At 34.1% G+C, this 23,234-nt stretch overlaps 11 protein-coding genes and 3 pseudogenes across 14 annotated transcripts, besides 1 other annotated feature; 3 read left to right on the top strand and 11 right to left on the bottom strand.

Annotated features, from left to right (window-relative positions):
• Positions 1-15,214: part of a mobile genetic element that runs on past the window's edge.
• TVAGG3_0194890 (uncharacterized protein) lies at positions 672-1,481 on the top strand (the record flags this gene model as incomplete). Its single annotated transcript, XM_051226113.1, has 1 exon — positions 672-1,481. One exon carries the CDS (start codon positions 672-674, stop codon positions 1,479-1,481), a length of 810 nt encoding a protein of 269 aa, XP_051111099.1.
• TVAGG3_0194880 (uncharacterized protein) lies at positions 1,512-1,960 on the top strand (the record flags this gene model as incomplete). Its single annotated transcript, XM_051226112.1, has 1 exon — positions 1,512-1,960. A coding segment is annotated over one exon (449 nt), but the record flags the coding sequence as incomplete, so codon positions are not given.
• Positions 5,134-5,556, bottom strand: TVAGG3_0194870 (organellar and viral DNA polymerase type B; the record flags this gene model as incomplete). The annotated part of the gene is made up of 1 exon (XM_051226111.1): positions 5,134-5,556. A coding segment is annotated over one exon (423 nt), but the record flags the coding sequence as incomplete, so codon positions are not given.
• Positions 6,723-7,212, bottom strand: TVAGG3_0194860 (organellar and viral DNA polymerase type B; the record flags this gene model as incomplete). The annotated part of the gene is made up of 1 exon (XM_051226110.1): positions 6,723-7,212. A coding segment is annotated over one exon (490 nt), but the record flags the coding sequence as incomplete, so codon positions are not given.
• TVAGG3_0194850 (uncharacterized protein) lies at positions 8,903-9,674 on the bottom strand (the record flags this gene model as incomplete). Its single annotated transcript, XM_051226109.1, has 1 exon — positions 8,903-9,674. A coding segment is annotated over one exon (772 nt), but the record flags the coding sequence as incomplete, so codon positions are not given.
• Positions 9,731-11,882, bottom strand: TVAGG3_0194840 (annotated as a pseudogene). The gene has a single exon. A coding segment is annotated over exon 1 (2,152 nt).
• Positions 11,911-12,493, bottom strand: TVAGG3_0194830 (annotated as a pseudogene). The gene has a single exon. A coding segment is annotated over exon 1 (583 nt).
• On the bottom strand, positions 12,688-13,087 carry TVAGG3_0194820 (uncharacterized protein; the record flags this gene model as incomplete). Its single annotated transcript, XM_051226108.1, has 1 exon — positions 12,688-13,087. A coding segment is annotated over one exon (400 nt), but the record flags the coding sequence as incomplete, so codon positions are not given.
• Positions 15,215-15,656: 442 nt separating the features above from the next.
• Positions 15,657-16,300, top strand: TVAGG3_0194800 (annotated as a pseudogene). Its single transcript has one exon. A coding segment is annotated over exon 1 (644 nt).
• Positions 16,301-16,302: 2 nt separating this feature from the next.
• Positions 16,303-16,545, bottom strand: TVAGG3_0194790 (serine threonine-protein phosphatase family; the record flags this gene model as incomplete). Its single annotated transcript, XM_001302865.1, has 1 exon — positions 16,303-16,545. The coding sequence occupies one exon, from the start codon at positions 16,543-16,545 to the stop codon at positions 16,303-16,305; it is 243 nt and encodes an 80-aa protein (XP_001302866.1).
• An 18-nt stretch (positions 16,546-16,563) lies between these two features.
• On the bottom strand, positions 16,564-16,926 carry TVAGG3_0194780 (uncharacterized protein; the record flags this gene model as incomplete). Its single annotated transcript, XM_001302864.1, has 1 exon — positions 16,564-16,926. One exon carries the CDS (start codon positions 16,924-16,926, stop codon positions 16,564-16,566), a length of 363 nt encoding a protein of 120 aa, XP_001302865.1.
• A 139-nt stretch (positions 16,927-17,065) lies between these two features.
• Positions 17,066-17,884, bottom strand: TVAGG3_0194770 (phage tail repeat-like family; the record flags this gene model as incomplete). Its single annotated transcript, XM_051226107.1, has 1 exon — positions 17,066-17,884. The coding sequence occupies one exon, from the start codon at positions 17,882-17,884 to the stop codon at positions 17,066-17,068; it is 819 nt and encodes a 272-aa protein (XP_051111093.1).
• Positions 17,885-18,467: 583 nt separating this feature from the next.
• On the bottom strand, positions 18,468-20,785 carry TVAGG3_0194760 (Cullin homology domain family; the record flags this gene model as incomplete). Its single annotated transcript, XM_001302863.1, has 1 exon — positions 18,612-20,663. The coding sequence occupies one exon, from the start codon at positions 20,661-20,663 to the stop codon at positions 18,612-18,614; it is 2,052 nt and encodes a 683-aa protein (XP_001302864.1).
• Positions 20,786-20,838: 53 nt separating this feature from the next.
• TVAGG3_0194750 (FKBP-type peptidyl-prolyl cis-trans isomerase family) lies at positions 20,839-21,627 on the bottom strand (the record flags this gene model as incomplete). The annotated part of the gene is made up of 1 exon (XM_001302862.2): positions 21,082-21,603. The coding sequence occupies one exon, from the start codon at positions 21,601-21,603 to the stop codon at positions 21,082-21,084; it is 522 nt and encodes a 173-aa protein (XP_001302863.1).
• Between the last annotated feature and the right edge of the window lie 1,607 nt (positions 21,628-23,234).

Raw genomic sequence — 23,234 nt, 5'->3', positions numbered from 1 at the left:
AGATGGTATAACAATAGTTCCTGTAAAAGAACAACCAACATACCCTGAAGTTAGCAGAGACTTAAGTTCTGTTGCAGATATTCGAAACGACTACCAACAACTTAAAGACAAACAAAACTCAGGAGAAGATTTGTCAGCTTTGGGTATAATGTTAAACTTGGTTGAGCACAACCCTGTAAAAGTGAACTCATATGTCATCGCACCTCATGAAATTTTGAAAGAACTATTGAAACTTTTGACAGAGGCAGACGATATAAACATCAAAGAAATAGAACCCGACATTGCTTGCTGTGGTGTTTCATATAATGTCATTGACAAGATATACGTTATGAAAGGAGGTGAAACGTTGAACTTAAAATATAGTTTCCCAGACGTCATAAAAATATTTGACGACCACAACATTTCATTAAAATTTACTTGCTAAGTAAAAATGTCAAAACTTCTTGAAAGATGTTTGAAGAAAAACAATATAGACTTTATTTCATGTAAAGGACTTTACACACTTTTGAACGATATGAAAGACCCTGTTTTGTTTGTTCGTGTAGACAAAGGAAAGTTCTATGTCTTTACAAAATATTTGAACTTCTTAGACAGAGAACTTCAAGAAACGCCATGTGAAAGTTTAGATGAAGTTCTTCTCCACTTTCAGAAAAACTTTTAAATATATGTAAATGGCAGAAGACATAGTGGTTTATACTATTACGACTAAAAACCCTGAGTCATATAATTCTATAACAACAAACTTACAAAGTCCTCAAGGACGATATTGTAAACTGACCTTAAACACGATGACGACTAAAGCCTGTTTTGCTCTTTTGACACCAGAAGACTTTGTTGTTGTGAATGGTAAAAAATACTTCTTTGAAGATACTTACTCAGATATACCACCAACAGGTTTTGTTGACTTATTTAATACTTTAAGGACGGATGTAACATGTGCTGCAACTAGAGCAGGTTTCATTATGTTTGGATGTCCGACTGAGTTTAGTATAAACGATATGAGCTATAATACAAAACTTATATCTGGTTTTTACTACCAACAGTTTCCTATAACAGGAAAAGGTGTCATACAAGGAATGTCTGTTCCATTGACTTTAAGTACACCTATTTTATATATTGTTTCAAACTTAGGTTCAAAGTGCTATTCGAATGTCGACAGAAACTACTATGACCAAAAGATACTCATGCGTATAAACAACACTTTCTCTGCTGGTTTGCCTATTGTTCATTCGAATGCAGAGTTTTCAGCTTTAGTAAACTCAAACACTTTAGCAAACATAAACTTAACCTTAGTTGACGCAAACTTTGTTCCTGTAAAACTTTTATGTCCTATGTATTTGTCAATGACGGCAGAAAGTTTCGAATTGGAAGATGCAACTGGTGAAAGTATTGTACTACAAGAACAACTTCAACAACAAATAGCTCAAGAACAACAAATGCAACAAATGGAACAAATGCAACAACAAATAGCTCAAGAATAAAAAAAATATTTTTTTTATTTTTATAAAAAAATGTACAGAATAGACGTTTCAGATTTTTATGACTTCCAAGCGTTCAGAAATATGTGTCCATTTCGAGACTATAACAAAGCAGTCGAGAATTTGAAACGTTTAGTCATTTATGTCGACTCTGCCCCAGAATGTTATGTCATGAAAGAATGGGATGTAGTCTTTAACAAACCTAAAGCGACAATAGTTTCAGAACAAGAATGTAAACAGAAACTTAAGAAAATAAAAGTCGTACAAGTTGGCATGAAGATGTTAGATGCTTGGGATATCTTATTGTCAAAGTTAGAAGATTTTTCAGTTCGTGGTATAAAGTTCTATACACCATCTCCAAACTTCTATTCTATCTTCACTGGATATAAATACGAACAAGTAGAATGGAAAGAAAATGTTATAGAAGCTTGGTTAGACCATGTCAAAGAAATTATATGCAATGGAAACGAAAGAGTCTATGAGTATATCTTATGTTGGTTTGCAAACATCTTACAACATCCAAGTGCTAAAAATGAAACTGCTCTCATTGTAATTGGAAAACAAGGAACAGGTAAGAACACTTTCTTTACAGATTTTGTGCAAACTGTTAGAGGCTATTCGAACCCGAATATGACAAACTTAGAAAACATCTGCGGTAAATTTAACTCTTCAATAGAGAATATGAAACTTATAGTATGTAACGAACTTCAAAGTATAGATACAACAAAAGTTTTGAACTCGGATGCTTTGAAGAGTCTTATAACAGACAAAGTTGGAGTTGTTGAAAGAAAATATAAAGACCAAAGAGTTTGTGAAAATGTTGCAAATTTCATCATGGTTTCAAACAACGCCGTTCCGATGAAGTTAGAAAGTTCTGACAGAAGATATGTAGTTGTCAGAACGTCAGAAGCTCATATGCAAGATACAGAATATTTTGACGACTTAGCAGAAACTTTAACACCTAACTTTTACAACCACTTGTTCTCATATTTCATGACATTAGATATTTCAAAGTTCAATCCAAGACAAATTCCACATACCGAAGAGAGACAAACATTGTTAGAAGCAAACAAGAGTGTATATGAACTGTTTATAGATGAAACTGACTTTGAGTGTTTAGATGAAAGGTCATTGTACGATTCGTATAAACAGTATTGTCAAGAGTATGGTTATATGACAGCGTCTAAACGAACATTCTTGGCAAATGTCAAAAGTCTTTTAGACGTACAGAATGGTGTATATACAAAAAAAATTTTTCTGAGTAAATTTTAAAAAAAATATTTTTTTATCCGATAGAAAAGATGACGAAATTCATCTCAGTCAACAAGTATATGTCAGGACAAAGAAGAACTAGACCCATTCACATATTTGAATGTTTACTTCTACCATTTTGAAAAGTCTACATTTGACAAAGTTTGGAACATCGAACCAGTTAAGTTTGCTATTGTGACTAAAAATGGTGCGAAATTTGAAGACTTAGACATAGAAGGTTTGTTAACAGTCAAAGAAAGTTTTGACAGAAGGTTCTCAAACCTTAAAGAAGGCAAAGCATACAAACTTGTTATACCTTATGAACCAAAGAAAGCAGACGACTATGAATATTATGAGTCTAAGATAGTTGAAGTTCAAGGTAAATTGGGTAAAAAGATTTTAGAGTCTAAGCCAGTGTTTGCTCCTAAAGAGGAAGAGAACATTGACATTGACCCAGAAATGTTCTAAAAATAAAATTTTATTTTTACATGTCAAATTTCTTTTTCTCTGGCTCTGGTTCTTTCTTCTCTTCTTCTACTTTCTTTTCTTTCTTTTCTCTTCTTCTTTTCTGGTGGATGTTATGTCAAACTTCTCAGAACCATATTTTTGTAAAAGTGCTTTGTCTTTAATAGCTCTTCTATTCTGTTTCTATTTCATTTTCAAGAACAGCGCATGTGTCTTCTTTGCATTCTAAGAAGTTTTGTTGGACTTCATCTCTCCAAGAGGCGTCATCTCTGTCAACAAGTCTGTCATTGACAAATTTTAAGACTTCTCTGCTTAAGGTTTTATGGTTCTTGTCATATTCCCAGAAACAGAACTTTAGAACAAATTCACCTTTCTTGTTTACACTATGTAAGATTTTATGGTCGACAGATGTTTTGCTGTCGAAAAGCTTGTCTCGAATATAGATAGCGAAATCGCTAGACATTTCCTAAAAGATAAAAATTTTAATTTTTCTAAAATATGTTAGAAAAAAAGTTTGCTGACATTGACAAAAATTTGAGAATGTTTTAAACAAGAACAAGAGGAAGTTGGAAAATGCTCAGATAAAACCCATACATGACAAGTTCTTATTTGCTCAGAATGGTATAACAGGTCTAATGCACCACCTGGGTCGGGTAAGACTTTCACTTATCTTAAAATGGCTGCACAACAACAAGAACTAGATGAGAAGAACCCATTCTATGAGTTAGTAGTCATTTGTAGTACTTCTGGTCAATTTGACCAAACCGTCAATTCGTTCAAAGATATTATAAAAAAGTCTAAGTTAGTATGTATAAAAGATCTGAGTTGTTAGATTGGATAAAGAAGTACCAAAGAAGAGTTTTGAAGTACAATGCTATAAATGAGTATGTCAATTCTAAGTTTAAAGACCCAAATGAGGAAATGCAGAGAATATTAGAGAAGAAACACTTCAGAAACAAACAGAAAGAGATAGAATACATTTCGAAGAAATTGCAATCTTACGATTGGAAGACTTACCCTCATAGATGTCTTCTTATCTTAGATGACTTTGCTTCTCATCCTTTGTTAAAGAACAGAGAACAAGACATGTGTCGAATTCTAAGAAGCTCAGACACTTTAACATTTCAGTTGTCATTTGTGTACAGACAGCCAAGAGTTTAAGTAAGGATGTAAAGAGAATACTTACTGACATTGTACTTTTCCCCGGATTGTCCGAAGACGATTTCATGGAACTTATGAAAGAGTCCATGGCAGGTAAGTTTGACAGACATGAACTATGGGAGAAGTACAAAGTCATACAAGACCCTCATACTTCTTTCAGAATTCATATCTACGCAAACAAAGTTCAAATTGTAAAAAGTCAAGCGTAAAAATGTAAGTGTTTGAGTCTTAGTCTGTTGTGGTGCTGGGGCTGTCGGTTCTTCTGGCTTTGGAATGGACTCGGTTGGTGGTACGTCAGACATTCGTTTGTGTCCTGTCGGAAGGAAGGACTTTTCCTGTCGGAAGGAAGGACTTTTCCTGTCGGAAAGAAAAACTTTTCCTGTCGGAAAGAAAAACTTTTCCTGTCGGAAAGAAAAATTTTTCCTGAAGGAAAGAAAAATTTTTCCTGAAGGAAAGAAAAATTTTTCCTGAAGGTCGGCCAAAAAGTTCTCAATTTTCGAAAATTTGAATGGTTTACGGACGGACAACAAGAAAAATTTTTCCTGTTGGAAAGAAAAACTTTTCCTGTCGGAAAGAAAAACTTTTCCTGTCGGAAGGAAGGACTTTTCCTGTTGGAAGGAAGGACTTTTCCTGTCGGAAAGAAAAACTTTTCCTGTCGGAAGGAAGGACTCGGAATGCCAGAAGGAAGGACTCGGAATGCCAGAAGGATTTGACAAGACAATTTACCATCTAGAGCTACCTGAGCCATCTTTGGTGTCAAGCTTGAAAAATAAACGCTTTACATGTATTTTTCAGCAACTTCGTCAAATAATTTTATAGCACTATCTATCTCATCTACTTCAAACGTTTCTTTACCTTTCGTGGGAGCACCATACCTTTTCTCAAAAACTTCAAGCAGTTCTGTTTCAGCAGCTCTCATATCATTTACAAACACAACCTTAACTCTATTGACTGTAGAGTCATATCTACTACTTATATTAAATGTTCTTCCTATCTTATATCTCTTTGTATTGAAGTCCTTCGGTTTCTGAACGATGTAAAGTAAGCCCTCACTGCAACGTTCAGTATCGAATGAACCATATGTTATGAAATTATATCCAACAACTGGGTCAATCCAGAACAAAACTAGTGGTATAAGACTTTTGTCGATGAGATATGCTGTAGTTCCATGAAATCTTACCGATATCAAAAGCTCAGGATTTCTTGTCAAAATTTTCTGAGATGAAGCATTTTTAACCCAGTCCTTTGCTCTCTTTCCAGATGGTGTTAAAATGTCTGACAAAGAATATTTTTTGTATTTCTTTGAGTATCTTACGTTTAAATCACCAATTCTAACCACTTTGGTCTCATTGTCTATCTTTTTAACTGTTTCAAACTCAGTGTTTGTCATTTCCTGTTCTTACATACAAAATAAAAAAAATATTTTAAAAAAACTAGCGTTAATTTTATTTTTTCTATCTTGTATAAAAGATATGATTTCATAGAGTTTTTTTACGATTTTCATAGAGTTTTAGGCAACCCCTGTAAAAGTCGGGGTAGCAAACATATGAGGAAATTCATGAAATTTGGTCATTTTTTTCAGCAAAAATATATTTTAGATCTAACCAGGTCCCTCGGTCCCTCGGTCAACTAACATCTTTTTGAAAACGGTGACAACATGACATTTTGACAACAGTCCAGGAAATAGACTTCTTCGTAAATGTTTTTGTTGAGATTTCTTCGTCAATGAGCGTAAATCAGACAAAAATATATTTTAGGTGTCACCTCTTGAATTTTGTATAAAAGATATGATTTCATAGAGTTTTTTTACGAAGTGTCAAAGTTCACTTCGTCACTCATAACAGTTATATAATGAAATTTGGTCATTTTACTCAGCAAAAATATATTTTAGGTGAAGAGGTGAGATCTCACCTGTTTTCTCACCTTTTTTCTCACCTCTTTTTCACAAGCGTTTTACATGAATTGTACGATGTATATTTGAAATTCTAAACAGTTTTGTAGCTTCTATTTCTTCTGTCAGTATGTCAAAAGTTTTAACTATGCCGAATGTTTCTTTATATTTCTTCTTGACATCAGATAGAAGGAAATCGTCAGCTGTTGGATAGTTTTTGTTCAGAAATGTCAACATGTCCATTTTATCTTCTGCTGGTTTCTCTGCTTCTTTCTTTAAATCTGCATAGTCGTTTCGCATTCTTTCTATCTCTTTGACGGAGTAGTTATATTTCCTCATTGCTGCTTTACATTTTGAACATTGTGGGTTCATTTTAGCATTGTACATTGAAATAAAACCTGCAAGTATGACTAAGGCGTCAATGGTTTTCTTTAACTCAAAAGTTGCTGGTTTTATCTGTTCGTTCCATACTTTACCTCTTTTATCTTTATCTCTTATCTGCCATACACATTTTGCAACTAACGAAACAAAGTTGTCGTAGGTCTTAAATTCTTCAGATTTGTATATGTCAGAGATGTTCTTATATAACATATCGCAATCTTTGTCCATAACTTTGTGGTTGCAATGAAATCCAAGAAACTCATAGTTTACCTTACGTATGAACTTCTTGGTTTCTACTGAGTCAGTTGGTTTGACTTCTATTTCATCGAATTCTGGAATAGTAAGCTTTTGTTGTTGTATTTCAGGAAGTTTAGGTAGATGGTCAATAATATCCTGCATTTCATAAAGATATTCTTCATTTGTTTCATCTTTTGCACTACAGTCTAAAACTCCTTGGAGAAGTTCTTGCTTTATCTTCTGGATTTCTGTTTCGAAAGTATATGAAGAAGGAATGAAGCTTTTCATCTCTACTAACATAGATGTTGGGTTCATGACTAACGAGTTTGGTGCTGTTGTTGCTAACATGTTCTTACAATAAAAATAAAAAATATTTTTTTTAAAAAAACTAACTTTTTATTTTCGGGAAAATTCATGAAAATTCAACGGGTGAGAAAAGAGGTGAAAAAACAGGTGAGATCTCACCACTTCACCTAAAATATATTTTTTGGTCCGGGAACAACAAAATGAACGAGTTTTGGTTGAAAAATACGGTGGAGCCACTTTTGGCTTAACCTCAAAACAAGCATTTTGTGAAGAATATACCAACCGCCGGAATTCCGGCGGTTGCTTTTTATACAAAACATTGACGATGAAAGTCTTGACAAAACAAGCATTTTGTGAAGAATATACCACCTGCCGGAATTCCGGCGGTTGCTTTTTATACAAAACATGTACGATGAAAGTCTTGACAAAACAAGCATTTCGTGAAGAATATACCACCTGCCGGAATTCCGGCGGTGCTTTTTATACAAAACATTGACGAAGAAATCTATCTCCTGTGTTGTTGTCAAATGTCATGTTGTCACACTTTTTCAGAGAAGTTAAATGACCGAGTGACCGAGTGACCTGGTGACGTAGTGACACCTAAAAACCATCTAACTAAAATATTTTTGTGCCGAATTCAATAAAATAAAATGGTTCATTTACTCACAATATTTTGTACAAAAGGACCCCAACCTTTTAACCTCTCTTCTGCAGCTTCTAATGAAACTTTAGCGAGTTCATATTCTCTAAATTCTCTCTTTAAATCTTCTTGTTCCATTGGTCTAGTTCGTATGGAGAGTCTCTATAACCAGAACATATCTCACGTTCATGTTCTATTTGTTTTTCATGCATTTTTCTAACTTCTTCTTCGAACAAAGGTTTTGCATTCTCTACTGTATCTTCAAGTTCTTCTTCATCTAATTTCTCATGAACTTTCTTGTCTATGGAGTCCAGAATTTTTCCAACTGCTATGCAATATTTTGGAGAAGCCCACATTGCTATATAGTTTGTAAGTCTTGGGTCTACATACGTTTCCTCTACCTGTTTGATTTCATCGGGAATTCCTGCATTAACATTGTATAAAAAGCACCTGCCGGAATTCCGGCGGGTGGTATATTCTTCACAAAATGCTTAAAATACTCTTCCAGGACTATTTTTCCAACAACTTTCTTAAAGTTTTCCTAAACTGCTGACACATATTTGTTGCATTTATATAACCATCCTTGTCTCTACGTAAGACTTCATACCGTTATAGGTGCCTTTGTGAATGTTTCGCCATTAGATTTGTTCGTGAACGTTTTTGCTTCGACTGTCATACTGTTTTACAATAAAAATAAAAAATATTTTTTTAGGTGAAGTGGTGAGATCTCACCTCTTTTTTCACCTCTTTTCTCACCGCGTTGAATTTTTCATGAATTTTCCCGAAATAAAATAAAAATAATTTTTGTGTGGTACGTCGGACATTCGTTTGTGGCTTAACCGTCGGACATTCGTTTGTGGCTTAACCGTCGGACATTCGTTTGTGGCTTAACCGTCGGACATTCGTTTGTGGCTCGACCTCTTTTTTTCAACCAAAATTCAACGGGTGAGAAAAGAGGTGAGAAAACAGGTGAGATCTCACCTCTTCACCTAAAATATATTTTTCAATACTTTTTCAGCACTTTTCCGTAGTTGTATATGAAAGACAATTCGAGATAAAAGTCATAGTACAATGGTATTATATGCTGCACACCGTTTGTTGTGAACCAGACTTGAAAGTCAGAGAAACTGTTACTAGGTGGTTCGTAGAATTTAGAAGCAAAGTCATAAAAGTCCTTACCGATACAAAGAAAACTGTTGTTGCTTGAACTGAAACTTGCATGACACATGACATTTTGAGGATCGAACACGTTTCTATAAACTGTCAAATCTGCTGGTGGACGTATAAATTTAAAAGGACCGTCAGGTGGCAATGGTTCGTTCTGGTTTAGTAACCGAAGAAATTGTGCCCAAGAACGTTTGTCTACTCCCCAATATAAAAACTGTGTATCTCTTGGAGGGTTATTTTCAATCCTTTGAAATGAAACGGTGGAGTTCATCTTATCGTATTCTAGTTTTAGATAGTACGTTCCATTTAGTAAAGAGTCGTATTTTTCTTGAAATTCCCAGTAGTATTTGTTCATTTGAGTTTGAAAGTCATTTAGAGTTTTCTCAAGACTTTCGTCTGAACGAATAGTAAAGATTCTCATTTCGTCAAATCTGTCTATTAGACCATCAGAACCTTTATACTGACCGTGAAAATATACTGCAAACATAAAAGCGTTAGTTCTATTTGAAAACAAAACTCTTCTAAATCCTATTGCCTTTGCATCTGAAGGACTTTGAAGCCAGCGAATTGGATAGTTAAATCTATATGCTCCGGATGAAATTTCTTCATCTGATATATTCCTACCGGCATTTGTAAAGATATAGTCTAACGGTTTTGTATCTGCTACTTTTGTTCTTTGTTTTTCAACCTGAAGCATTTTATATATGTAAAAATATACTGTTTTAAAAATGTTTTAAAATGGTATGCAATGTTTTATTTCATGCAATGTTTTACTTCTGTGCCGTCTTCTTTAACCGCCCAGTACTTACGCTTGGAGAGAACATGAACTTCGGAAAATACCTTGTCTAGCTTAAAACAGCCCATTTTCTCACCGACTAAATCCATTTCAATGAGTTTGTTGTATCCTTCTTCGTTCGTCATGAGTGCGTCAATGTTCTCATAGTATACCTTCACTTTGGATTTAACCTCTGAGAAAAATTTGTTGTAGTTGTCAAGGACTGCCTTTGCGAACTGAGGATAAGACCAATGTTCGACAATAGGTTTTACTGTGGTTACTAAGCCATTTTGACCTTCGGTGAACTCGTATTTCAAAACAAAAGGAGAAAACCTTTCAACAAAGTTGTCGACCTTCTCATAGTGTTTACTCTTCATCTTTTGAGGTTTCTTAATGGAATACCCCATGTCGAATTCATAAGCAATTTGATGTCATTGCAAGTTTGGGGTTTGAAGCTTTCCTAATATCATAGATTTTGTGTATGACTTTTCCAACTGTATAGTTCCTTCCCGGGAACTCACCATCTTCGTTTGGAATTCCAGTCGGGATATATTGGACGAACCTCATGTACGCAGCGTTAAGGTCGACATAGTATATTTTTTCGTATGAGTCGAACTTATCGCATCCAATCGGCCCGGTTCGTGGAAATTCAAGTGAGTCTCTTATCTTCTGAGAAACCTCGCCTGTTATCTCATAAACATCGTCAAAGCAACCTGTTTCATATAAAATCTTCTGAGCTAACTCTGATGCTCTCCAATACAATTTGACGTCAACTGAATGTCTCAATGGAAGTTTGTTTATAGCATCTTGAAGTTCTTGCAACCTCATTGGAAGTTCTTCTGGTTCGGGTTGGTATCCGAACAATCCAACTCCTTGTGGAGCTGTGTACTTCTTTTGTGCTATAACTTTGTCTGGAACAACTTTTGGTCTCACTAACAATGAAAAATTTGTTTCATCTTTTGGTACAAAAGTTTCTGTCAGCTTGTCATCTGGAATTGGTTCCAACAAGCCTTTCTCGAAAAGAATGTTAACAGCTCTGACAATGTTGCACTTGCCTTTTCCGAACAATGGGTGTGTAAGACTTTCGTTCAACATGAAGTGGTTGTGGACAAGTACAATCTTCAACCATGGCAATTTGAAGTCAACTACATAGTCATCGTGCGAAGAACCTTTCTCAGTCGGAATGTTGACTCGGATATTCACATTTGCCAACGGTGCAATTTTTGTCAATTGACTTCTGAGAATGTACCTTGTCTTCACACATGACTCAAGATACTTCATTTTCTCATCTGTAACAAGACCAGAGTTCCTGAGACATGTAAGAATACAAGGTTCATTGACAATTTTTTCAATTGAATTGTAAATTCCATACCTGGTTAAGTCAATGTCAGACTTGTTTATGAACGGGAAATACCCAGCATGTTGTCTGACTGCTTGAGGGTTGGGTTGTAACCATTCGAACTTCACGCTTGCAATTCCTTCAATTGCATTTAAGATGTCTGAGTCGGAGTCAACCATTTGTTCTCTCTTTGTAGTCTTGAAAGCGTCAAGAAGCATTGCAGCTGTTGTGACATTGCCATGTGAGTAGTATATATGACCATCTAAATCTGTTACGGTTAGTCTGAGATTGTATCCTTTCTTATTTCCGTCTTGAATTGCAGCAAGTACACCCATGAAGCCTTCTTTGTTCTTTCCTTCGTCAAAATTTACTGTAAAGGTTCGACCTGAACCAATTTTACTTCTAACCTCGCGATACTTTTCATATGCATATCTTGTTCTTTCCATGGGAGCATGTTTGTCTTCACCCTTTCCTTTTTTCCTTCTCAAAGGATTCAATTGTTCGTCATGTTTCCAGTAAAATCTGGCAAAGCCGTCGTGTCCTTCAACTTGAGGTTCATTAACATTGAAAGGCATGTTCATAAGCCGTTCTTCTTCTAACCTCTCAAGTCTGTTTGGATAGTTTGTGCGCGCTGTTTCCAAGTCCATCTCGTAGCGAAGACCAGCCAGTTTGTCATAGACTTTTATTGGCTTTCCCTTCCTATATTTAAACTTCTTTGAAACTCTCCAACCATATCTTTCTAACTCTGCTTTTATTCTAGCAGACCTTCTATCTATTCTATACGGGGGCATTTTTTATAAAAATAAAAAAATGTTTTTTTTACTTTACGTAACCACCTGCTGCCAAAAGTCTTTGACGCCAACCCATACCAGCTAATGAAGGTTGACTTGGTTTAGTTTGAAAACTAACCTTTGGTTTTGGTTTATCTTCAGTTTGTGGTTTATCTTCTTCTATTGGTTTTTCGTCACTTTTCGGTTCATCTGACTTTACTTCACTTGCTGGAATAGTAGTGTCGTTAACATCTTCATAAATGTCATATGCCATCTGTTTCTGTTTTCCTTTCAACTTTTTGTGTTTGTTGTAAAGTTTAGAATATTTTGACTCTAAGTCAATGAGATGTTCTATAATGAACTGTTGGTCAGTGAAGTAAACTTTTCCATCTGTTGTCTCGAAAGCTCCTTCAGACTTCAATATTTATTTGTGAGAGTCTGTTTCTTTTTTGAGATACTTGCCGTTCCATTTTTATGAAAAGTGACTTTGTAGTTAGGGTTTGTATTTCCAGACCTCACACTTTCTATTATTGAATTTTTCTTTCATCTGTAAGTTCTTTGACAGGTTTGACAATGGTTCTGAACTTTTTGTTTGTGGTGTCAAAATCTACCGTTTCAACTTCTTCGGTCATTTCATCTCAGTAAAAAATTTTAGTTTGTTTTGTTTTCAACTGGTTGTTTAGGTTTTTTTAAGTCGGTCTAAAACTTCCTGAGGTATAGGAAGAACTTGACAAACACGTGGTTGTGTAACTGCTGGAAGCCGACAAATCCATCTTGAGCCCATTTGTCTTAAAGCTGTATTGTTCATTTCATCTCAGTAAAAAAATTACACCCCACGTTTGAGGCGGTTGAGGTTGGTTGTTGTTTACCCACTGTTGTGCATGGTTATATCCTCTGTTAAAGAATCTTTCACCTTGGTCCATGTAGTGTCCTGCTTGGTTATAGTAGTCATTTGCTTTGTTATAGTAGTTTCCTGCTTGTCTTCCTACATTGTCCATCCATCCTTGAACTTTTCCTCTTGTTTCAGGATTTGGAATAAGATTTGCTGCATCTCGTGCTACATCCCAACCTTTCTGTACGGTTTGTATAATAGGTTGTGCTTTCTCTTTCAGTATACCTAATGTACTCAAAATCTTCCTTCCAATTCCAAATGCACCTCTGGCTAGTGTTCCCACTGCTGGCAAAAATCTAGATGCGACTCCTGCTAACGCGCCAAATAAACCCATTTCTTATAGGATAAAAATGACGAATCCAAACAAGGACCCGTATGTTTCTAAAGCAACAAAGAAAGCACTCATGGTAAAAATCTTTAGTTCAACACCAAATGCTTGGTTTATGGATATCTTGGAAAACATTCCGAGATATAGAGAAGATGGACCACCATACTGGTTTATATTTGTTGGTCAAAACACAAGATACTGTGAAGCCATACCATTATGGTCCAAAAATATTTTAGATGTGAAAACTGCTTTGACAATATTCGTTGACAAATACCATCCAACAAAACTGACATCTGACTGTGAAAGTTCTTTCAAATCAGACGATATTAAAAACTATCTGCGTTCAAAAAATGTAAACCAATATTTCATTGTCGACCAAAACCATTCTGCTCTTGGTGTCATTGACAGTTGTATAAAAATCTTAAGAGACTTAAACCAACCACAAGGTGGTGAGGTAGATGAAATGTCATATGACGACAAGTATAGACACTTCTCCATGGCAAAGATGAGACAAGTTTTAAATATTTACAATAGCCGTAAACAAAAAGGTTTGGGAAACCACTCCCCCGAAGAAATGAAAAACAACCCCGACTTAGAGAAAGACTATATATTTAATAGTTTAGTCAAAAGAGACAAACAAGAAAGAATGCCAGGCTTCAAACTTAAGAAAGGTGACAAAGTAAAAATAGAAATACCTAAACGCGACCCATATGAAAATACTATTGACTATGACAACAATGGGAACTCGACAGGTACTCGCATTCGTGTTCGTAAAAATAGAAGAAAGTATACAAGAGAATATTATGAAGTTTTAGGCAAACATGGCAAAAATGTACAGACTGCAAGCAGAAGATAAAACTACTATTGTCAGACCTCGTTTCAAACTTGTTAAGGTTCAAGGTGGTATACTTTCAAAGACAGTTCCTAACAAATATAAGACAACTCCTGACGAATATGCTAAAGAAGTTGAAAATGACGACTAAGCATTTCTATACCATGCGTAAACTGTCATGTAAGGTGGCATGTAGTCTTTACTTTGTCCGTTGTTTGCGTATACCCTGAAACGCGATGTGTATGGCTTCCTCCTACCTCAGTGTTACTCCAGTAACAATTTATAGCAAACTTAACGTCCTCTTTAACATCATATCCTTTACCTTTTGTCATTCCTGACCAATCCCAAAATCTATGACTATGCAAACCTGCTTCAGATGTACTTAAATTTATGTAGTGACTGTGCGCAGGTAAATTTGCACCTGAAATCGTTTTACTTCCACCTGTTTCCTTTGAAGAGTTTGCACAATACAAAAACCTGTCGACTATTTGAGTCCAAGTTCCAAAACCAAGTACTACTTCTGGTCTGGTAGAGTTCATTGACGTGTAAATAGAACCTATAGGATATACTGTTTGAAGTATTTCTGTCTTTAACGTTTGAAGCTCTGTTTTGTCAGCTTTTTTATCATATAAATCTTGAGCAGTGAATTTAACTTTGTTTTCATCCTCCATGACATAAACGTTTCTACATCTAATGTCTTTATCCGATGTTAAACCTTCTGGAAAGTTAGGAGGTTTAAAATATAATCCACCCCCACCAGTTTCTTCAATCGTTCCTAAAATACTTTCTATACCAACAGTTGAGAAGAAGCTATGTGTATGTCCAACGTCACTTTTCTTGTTTAAGGTTTCTTGTAAGTTTGTAATATTTGCAATGGTATGTGTATGGTTCTTGTCAGCTTTGCCATCTAACTTTTCTTGTAAGTTTGTAATATTTGCAATGGTATGTGTATGGTTCTTATCCGCTTTAAGGTCTAAACATCCTGAAACCCACCCTGTATCAGCTTTACCTTTTAAAATCTTCGATGTCCGTTCATGGTACCATTCAACCATTTTTTTAATTTCTTCATCTTTTTCATCCACATATTCCTTATCTGCCTTCTTATCTAATGCACTAGCCACACATGCTAACTCATCGTTAACATATGTTTTATCCGCTTTGTTGTCAACATCTGCTTTTGTTGCATATGTTGCATCTGCTCTGTCATGTTCTTCTTGAACTTTTTCAATGACATACTCTTTGTCAGCTTTGTTGTCAACATCTGCCTTCAAAAGAAGTTCATCTATAGGTTTCTCGTTTAAAGTTCCTTTTGTTGGATTTATACAAACAGTATGGTTCTTACTGTCTTGAAATAGAAACTCGTCTGTCAATGGGTTTAATGTCAGTTTTAAGTTTCCTTCTTTCAATGACTCAGATATCTTAGAATAGTTTGAAAAGTTTGTTGTGTTCTTATTTAGAGCTTGCAAAATGAGTTGTCGGTTGTGTTTTATTTCTCTCATAGACGCTGTTTCTTTCGACATTTTTATTCTAGATAAAATATGCTTTCAATAGAAAAAGAAAATTCAAGAGTTGCTACAACTAAACCATTAGATGAACTTTTTACGAATGTCGGTCAAAAGTTTGAGACAGAGACCGTAAAGCATGAAGGCTATCGTTTTGACTACCCCTTAAGATGGTTAAGAGACCCATCCGTCACAAAAGCTATTGGCTTTCGTAGAATGAAATTCATTTCAGAAGCCATACATGGTTTCCCATTTACGGTCGCTTTTGAAGTTCGATACTATAACAAAGAAAAACGTACGTATGAGAAATTTGAACAGGGAAAACTTTTACAAGTTAGTTTGCTTGTAAACTTAGAAACAACTCTTCAAGCTTTTCAAGAAAAAATAAACGATATCTATCTCGAATATGCAAAACAGTACAACATTGACGAAGGAGAGTACCATCTCGATATTATATATGACAGGAAAAATGCAACTGTTAAAATCAATAGAATAGAAGACCTTGGAGAAGACGTTTATATTTCTACAAAATATAACAACTTGGCATGGTATAGGTTTTTGAGGATGTTAAATCAGCCTGCAGAATATCCAGTACACCCGAACTTTTATGAAGTCGAAAACCCTAATGGAACATATGAAAATGTTTTCGACCAAGATGCTATTATAGTTCATGCTTCATTTTCTGGCGCACAAAACTCTTTTTTATGCTTGGCAAATGACTTTTACGAAAAACCTACAAAGCTATATGAACCACCGAGTGGAAGTATTTCAGACTTTCAAGTATGGTTTACTACAGATGGAAGAAAGAGAATAGTTCCATTATACCATGCGTTTTACTTAGAACTTAGTCTCATATACAACTACTATCGAACGGTAAAAATATAATTTTAATACGGTTGAGGTGTTGGATTTGGTTGCCAACTAGACTGTGGTGCAGGTTCAGGCTGTTGTATAACAGGAGCTTGTTCTTCTGGTTCAGGGTCTTTAGGTATAATACCAACGAACTGACCTACTCTTTTACCAATATTTTTGACTCCGTTCCAAATTCCTCTTCCGACAGATTTTATTCCATTCCATATACCTCTTCCAACATTTCGAAAGAAGTTTCCTATTCTTCCAAAGAAACCCATTTTACTATATGTAAAAATCTAATGTCCGCCTAGTCTCTTACGTTTCCTGTTGAGTTCCATAGCATTTTTTAACTGGAGCTCATACATTCTATTTCTCCTCTGGTAGAAAACATATTCTGGGTCAACTCCTGTGTTTGCGTCATCTGCATAGAGTTGTTTATATCCCACTTCAGGGTTTGTATAAAACTCTTTCCATCTCATATTTGCATACCATGGTGGTAAGCCTAACGCAGCGTCATTTGACATGGCAGTTTGCATTTGTACATCTGTTGGCACTTGACCATAGTTTGCCATTGCAGTTTGTATTCTAACTTCATTTGGAATATTCTCTGGGTTTGGTTGTCCAGGTTGCTGTGCATTCGCTAAGTTCTGTGCGTCCATTTAATATTAGATAAAAATATCTCTTACGAGTACATATGCTGAACATTTGCTGGTATTGGTTCATCTTCATATTCTCTATATCTTTCTGCCACGTCAAATAAGTAAATGACACAATGGAAAAAACCTAAAACAAGTAGTCCTATTTCAAACCACATTTAGTTACTAGTAAAATTTCTTTGTTATGACACTTTTTCCGGTTTATAGGACCTCTCTCATATTCTATCTTATCGTATCTAAAATCATAGTCATGTATATCCTCTAACCATCTCATAACACTTTCCAAACCACTTTTATCGGATGTAAAGTAAAAGCATGGATGGTTATGTAAAACGTCTAAAGTTTCTAAAGAGTCTCTCAAAGTCCAGTCTACTTGGTATTGAAAATCGTATGTGTTATAGAACGGTGGGTCTACTATAAAGAAAACATTTTCCTTGTCTTTGTATTTTTCATACAACTCTGTCCAATGACATCTCACAAACTCTATACCCTCAGTATATTTTTCTATGTTCTCTTTGAAAACCTTTGTATAGTTAAGATATAAAACTTTTGACATAAGTGTTTCAATGTCATGAACTCTTATAGCACCACTATATAATAGTCTAGAAGATATACTATCCCAGTCAATATACTCTGCTTTTTTCAAAACCTCTCTGACAATATTTTTCTTATCTAATGGTATACGTTCCATCTTACCTATAGGTATCTTTTCTTTTAACTCTTTCAATATTTTGTTTGTGTCTGGTATATGTTTGAGACGGTTCATATAGTTGTCGAAGTCATTGCATATAATCTTTGAGTCAGGAAATACAGTATGGCACAAATGGGATATATAGAAACTTCCACCGAACAAATCTACAAATGTTAGACCATTCGGTAGTTTCTTAAGTTCTCTCAATAGAATATCTTTACATCTACTCTTATTTCCAAAGAAGGGTAACGGTGGTTTTGTAAAATTCATTTTATATACAATAAAAATGTTTTTACCCTGAAAAGTGACAGAAAAGTGACAAAACATGAAAACTACTCGGTTAAGGTCTTGTCGGTTTTGTCAAATAACCGTCCTATCTTGTTAAGACTTCCTGGACTGTTGTCAAAATGTCATGTTGTCTCATTTTTTCAGAGAAGTTCGTTTAACCGAGGGACCGAGGGACCGAGGGACCTGGTGTTATACTAAACATCTTCAGGGGGCTAGAGGGGCGCAGCCCTGGAAGCCCCAATACCTTTTTTTTTTTTTTTTTTTTTTTTTTAATCATCGAAATAAACATCTACTTGTTTAACATTTTCAAGAATTGGTGAAAGAGCATCCATTAATTGATTGACGGTTACGAATCTTGATCCACTCATTTTCTTACGAATTAAAAAAATAAATTATTCATAAATGTCAGAAGAAAATATTTAAATAAATTATTTAAATTTTTTACTCTATTCAAGAATTTTATTTTTGATATAACTCATTGAATTCAAAATTTTTTAAAAAAATTGACACCATATTTGGAATCTATGCAAAAATATATTCTTTAATTAATGGTAATATAGGAATTGTAGGAATAAAAATTTTTTATAAATTATTCATAAATTTTTAAAATCTGCTATTCAGAAGTATGTTCAAAAATCATTCAATTATGTGAGAATTCTTACGATTACAAAAAAGGTCACACAACCCGTACTCATATACTACTTTAAATTTATGGCAAAAAGCGAATAATATCATTATCAAAGGATATGTATTCGCGCTTGACAGCATTATTTATAGAATTAATAATCTCTTCTTCTGTCAATTCTGAAATAAATTGTTTTAATTGTTCCTCTAAATCGTGCTTCGGAACTTCTTTTGTCTTTTTAGCGATCAACACTATGCGGGCTATTATTCTATCTTTTCTATTCTGCTGAGCTTCGTAAGAATTTTCTTCTTTGTGGAAATCAGGAATTCTATACTTTGGAAGTGGTAGGATGAAGTTCCCTTCTGTTGAAATCATATTATTTTCATCCAAAATCTTGGCAGCAACCAGCTGTTCTTTGATATCTTTTGGAATTTTGTCATTTCCTTCAGAAATCTTCATCAAAGCGCACAGATGGGTCAATGAACCACTTATTTTCGCATTTCCATACTCAAAATCAACAGTTTCCAAAGGAGAAACCCAGGAAATTTTCTTATTTTCTTCATGGAACTGATTTTCGAACTCCTTTCTGAGCACTTCTATTTGTCTTGGCACCTCTGGAAAGATTTCTTGGTACTCTGGCCACGTATCGTATTTTATCAAAGTCACAAAACCGGGAATTGAGAGTTTTATGTCCATACTTCTGCTGTATTTCACATCAGATATCATTTGGAATGTTGATTTAATGCCATCGCTGCCTATAATTTCTTCAATCGCTTTTCCAAAAATTTCTTCGTTTGAAATGTGAGAATAGTTCGGAGATAATAGTCTATTAACCAAGTATGACCGATTTTCTAGAACAAATTCGTCTATCGAAGACAGTTGCCTAAAGAAAAGAATATAATCAGATAAATGTTGAGGAAAATCGTCTTCTTGGATCTTCTGGTTGATAAACTCTGCATACATTAACTGTAGCTTCCTGTATTTACTCCTCATTTCTGTGCAAAAAGCTTTAAATGCGTCGTTTATTGTTTCATTTTCAATTCCTTCTTTCAAATCTCTGAAAACGAGTAATTTCCCGAATATGTCCGAAATTATTGCCACATTAGTCCCCTTTTTCACCTGAGAAACGCAGTTCTTTGCAAATTTTTTGAATTCATCTGTAAAAAGTTCCTTCATTTCAGGGGAATAATCGCACAGCTTGGATACTTTCACTATTGAGTCGTATTTCTTCGAAAAAACTAAGTCAGAAATGATATTTTGCAAATACATGTAAAATTTCATTCCGTAAAGAGTTTGTCTGGACGTATCAATTATTTCTATGCCTATTGTGGTCTTAAAGTACTGATACATGTCAATTTCATAATTTATCTGCTTCTCAAACCAATTAATGAGGTTTTCGTTATCCAATTGAGGAACTTCCAGCGTCTGGTAGTACTGTGTTGCATCTTCAATAATTACTGCTTGTAAATCGCTTTCGACCTCAAAAAAATGAGAACAATTCGCTATTATTTGAAAATGTTTAATATCTGTGGAACCATTTACATATTTAAGCCTGTTTTGCTTAAACCCATCAGCTAAGAACGTAATAATGAAGTCCTGCTGAGCTGAATTTTGAGAAATATATTTGATAAATTGGTTTTGAATTGATTTGGAAATGGTTACCGGATAGAGGTATGATTTTTCAAAAGTGGAAAACAGTGTTTCAAGCTTTTCGATGTTTTGCTGGAGTTCTATATAGAAATTTTCAAAAGATTCGTAATTTTGAAGTTGAAGAATAGATTTTATGGAATTATTGGAATATTCATCAATTGTATTTGTGTATTTATCGGCTAGTTTCTGTAAAGTTACTTGATTTTTGCAGAGTTTTTCGATTAATTGATAAGTTGTTTCATAATTTGCAGATTTAACACTTGAAAATGTTTGCTTAACACATTCTAATATTGATTCCCATTGAATATCAAAGTTTTCTTCCGTTTGTTGTTCAGATACACTAGAAGTTCGATTAATTGATGGAGAAGTTATATTTTTCTTCACAGGTTTCTTTATCTTGATTGTTTTTGTTGACTTTTTTGTTGTAGAAGTTTGAGAATCTTGGTTCAGTCTATCTAAAATTTGAGATACAGAAGGATTTTGCATAGTTTGTCACTTTTCAATATCAAAAAATATAGAATTTTTGTTTTATTCTTTGTCATCTAGGAAATGTCGATATATTTAGGCATTTTGTTAATATTTTTCGCATAAATTTGTTTATTAATGTAATTTTTTTGAATAAAACTCAACATATTAATAATTTAGACACAAAACTTTTGGTTTCTATAATTGTTGATATTAATTTGAAGATCATTCAGTGGATATCGAGTTTTTCGAATTATTTTTGCCATTCAATCATATTTATGAAATTTCAAACGCATTTCAGCCACCATCGTAAATCAAAAGAGAAACACAGTTAAATTTTCCGAAAAAAGAATTTTTCGGAAATCGGCATATTTTTGGAATTAATATTTATTATAAAAAGCATACGAAAAAAAAATCCAACTGGTATGATGTGAAAAGTTTATTTAGCTGGAGCGCTTTCCTTCTTGGTAAGATTGTGAAGTCTAGCTTGAAGGACGATGTTAGTTGGTGGCACCTTCTTAATGCTGATGCCGTACTTTGGAGTGATAACGAACTTGGATGTTTCATTAACCTTCATTGATTTGACAGCAATATTGAATCCTTTAAATACGTTTTCAGCGCCAAGTTCAAATTTGAACTTGTTGTCGGTATATAAGAGAGTACCATTTGGAAGAGAGATATTGTAGTCAACAACTGCAAAATCACCATCTTGGCCAATTTCGCCTGCACCAGCTGTAATAATGTCCTTTGTAACGCCCTTATCTTCTGTAACATGGATTTTACCCGGTTTGACATATGGTTGTGGCTTTGGAATGTTTGGATTTGGCCAGAGTGCTAATCCAACCATTGCGCCAACAACAAGGACGCCTAAACCAATAAGGAAATATTTGCCATATTGTGAGCAGAAAGTTGTCTTCTTTACTTTCTTTGAATGCCTGAAATTGGATTTCTTAGCGTTCATTAAACAAGTGAAGTAAGATTATCGGACTTTACATATCTTCCGTGTCAGTTTTGACCTGACTTGAATTTTCGGAATTTTTTAGTGGAAAGTTTGTATGATTTATGCTCTAGAGCATTTTGAAATTTCTTTTTATGAACTGGAAAATGATTTTTAATAATATTTCCGTATGACGGTCTTTTTTTGAAAGTTTTTGAAATAAAACACGGAAAATAAATAAAAATTGATACTTAATCGAATTTAATCAAAAAGTAATATATATATATATATATCGAAAGATAGCTACGGTCCATATCGATTCAAAAAACTATTGTGTTATCAATGAATGAGATGGTAACAAACACTATCAGGAATTTTGATGTGTAATATTTGCCTTAATTCTATTTAAGAATGCTTTATCCATGGGCATTTTTTAATGAATAATATTTTGTTTCTTATGAATAAAGCAGATAGTATCATATAATTATTAGGAATACCCAAAAATATCGTATGGTCAGTAAAATTATAAGTTCACAAACAGTACTTTTCAAAAACAAAATATTTGAATTGTTGTTCATATCCAAATAGTGATTTTAAACAAAAAGATGCCTACACCTAAAACAATCAGATAAGCTGACCATGGATAAATCTATGATCATCGTTTTAGGTTAGACAATTAAAGTCAATCGTTTTTTGCTAAAAATTTACCCTTTTCCTATGTCAGAAAGGTGAGAAAAACAAAAAATCTCTGATATTGGGAATATAGATTGTTCATTTAATGATCATTCTAAATATCATAAAAATAAGCATATTTTGTAAGCTGTCAAATTCTAGGAGAACAAAAAAAATCCATATTATATGAAAAATTAATTTATTATTAGATGCTAATTTTATTTAACAAGAAATAAAAGAAAAATTGTAAGCCCGCCAAAAAGTGTAAACTATTCAAAAATTTTTGACATTCAATGAGGATAAAAAAAGTTAAATTTAAAGCATAAAAAAGGATTTTATTCCTATAACAACCATATAAGTAGATATAATACATAATCAACATACTTGTGGTGTTTGTTCTGAGTCTTGAACTCGGCTTGGAGACTGAGAAACAGTAAATTAATCTTCCAGTCGTATCGATCTTTTTCGCTCTTCTGTACTTCTTTAGCTGGTCTTGTCTTCTACTTGCTTTTCTATCGCTTTCCTTGTGTTTCGGTCTTTCTTCAGGTCTTCCTTTTCGTAATCTGTTTCAATTTCCTTTCTGTCTTCGCTTAAGTAATGGTTTGTGAGTTGTTTAGATATTATCTTGTATATGTGTAGCCGTTTGGTATGTTCTTATTGCGCATTTATGCTTGATTTGTTGAAAGATTTGCTAATATTAGATAAAGTTTTTGTTTTTCGTGTGATTTTGCATCTGTGTGGTTAGTGCTTCATTGAGGTATCGATATTTCTTACTATCTTGTGTTGATGCTACTCCAAAAAAATTCCAAATCAATAAAATGATACCAAAAATGTGAAGTGGTCAAGGCCAAAGAATAAAATTTTAATTTTTTTAGCGGTTATTAAAAAATTTTGTAAAAAATTAGTATAAATTGATTTTTTAACAGGAAAAGTTTGACTTAAGCATAAAAGAAATCTGCCAATAGGATTTAATTTATCTAAAA

This window comes from Trichomonas vaginalis, chromosome IV (assembly GCF_026262505.1).
Source record: "Trichomonas vaginalis G3 chromosome IV, whole genome shotgun sequence".
Classification (NCBI taxonomy): Eukaryota; Parabasalia; order Trichomonadida; family Trichomonadidae; genus Trichomonas; species Trichomonas vaginalis.
The sequence above is the reverse complement of the archived record's forward strand: the minus strand, read 5'-3'. Positions and strand labels throughout refer to the sequence as shown.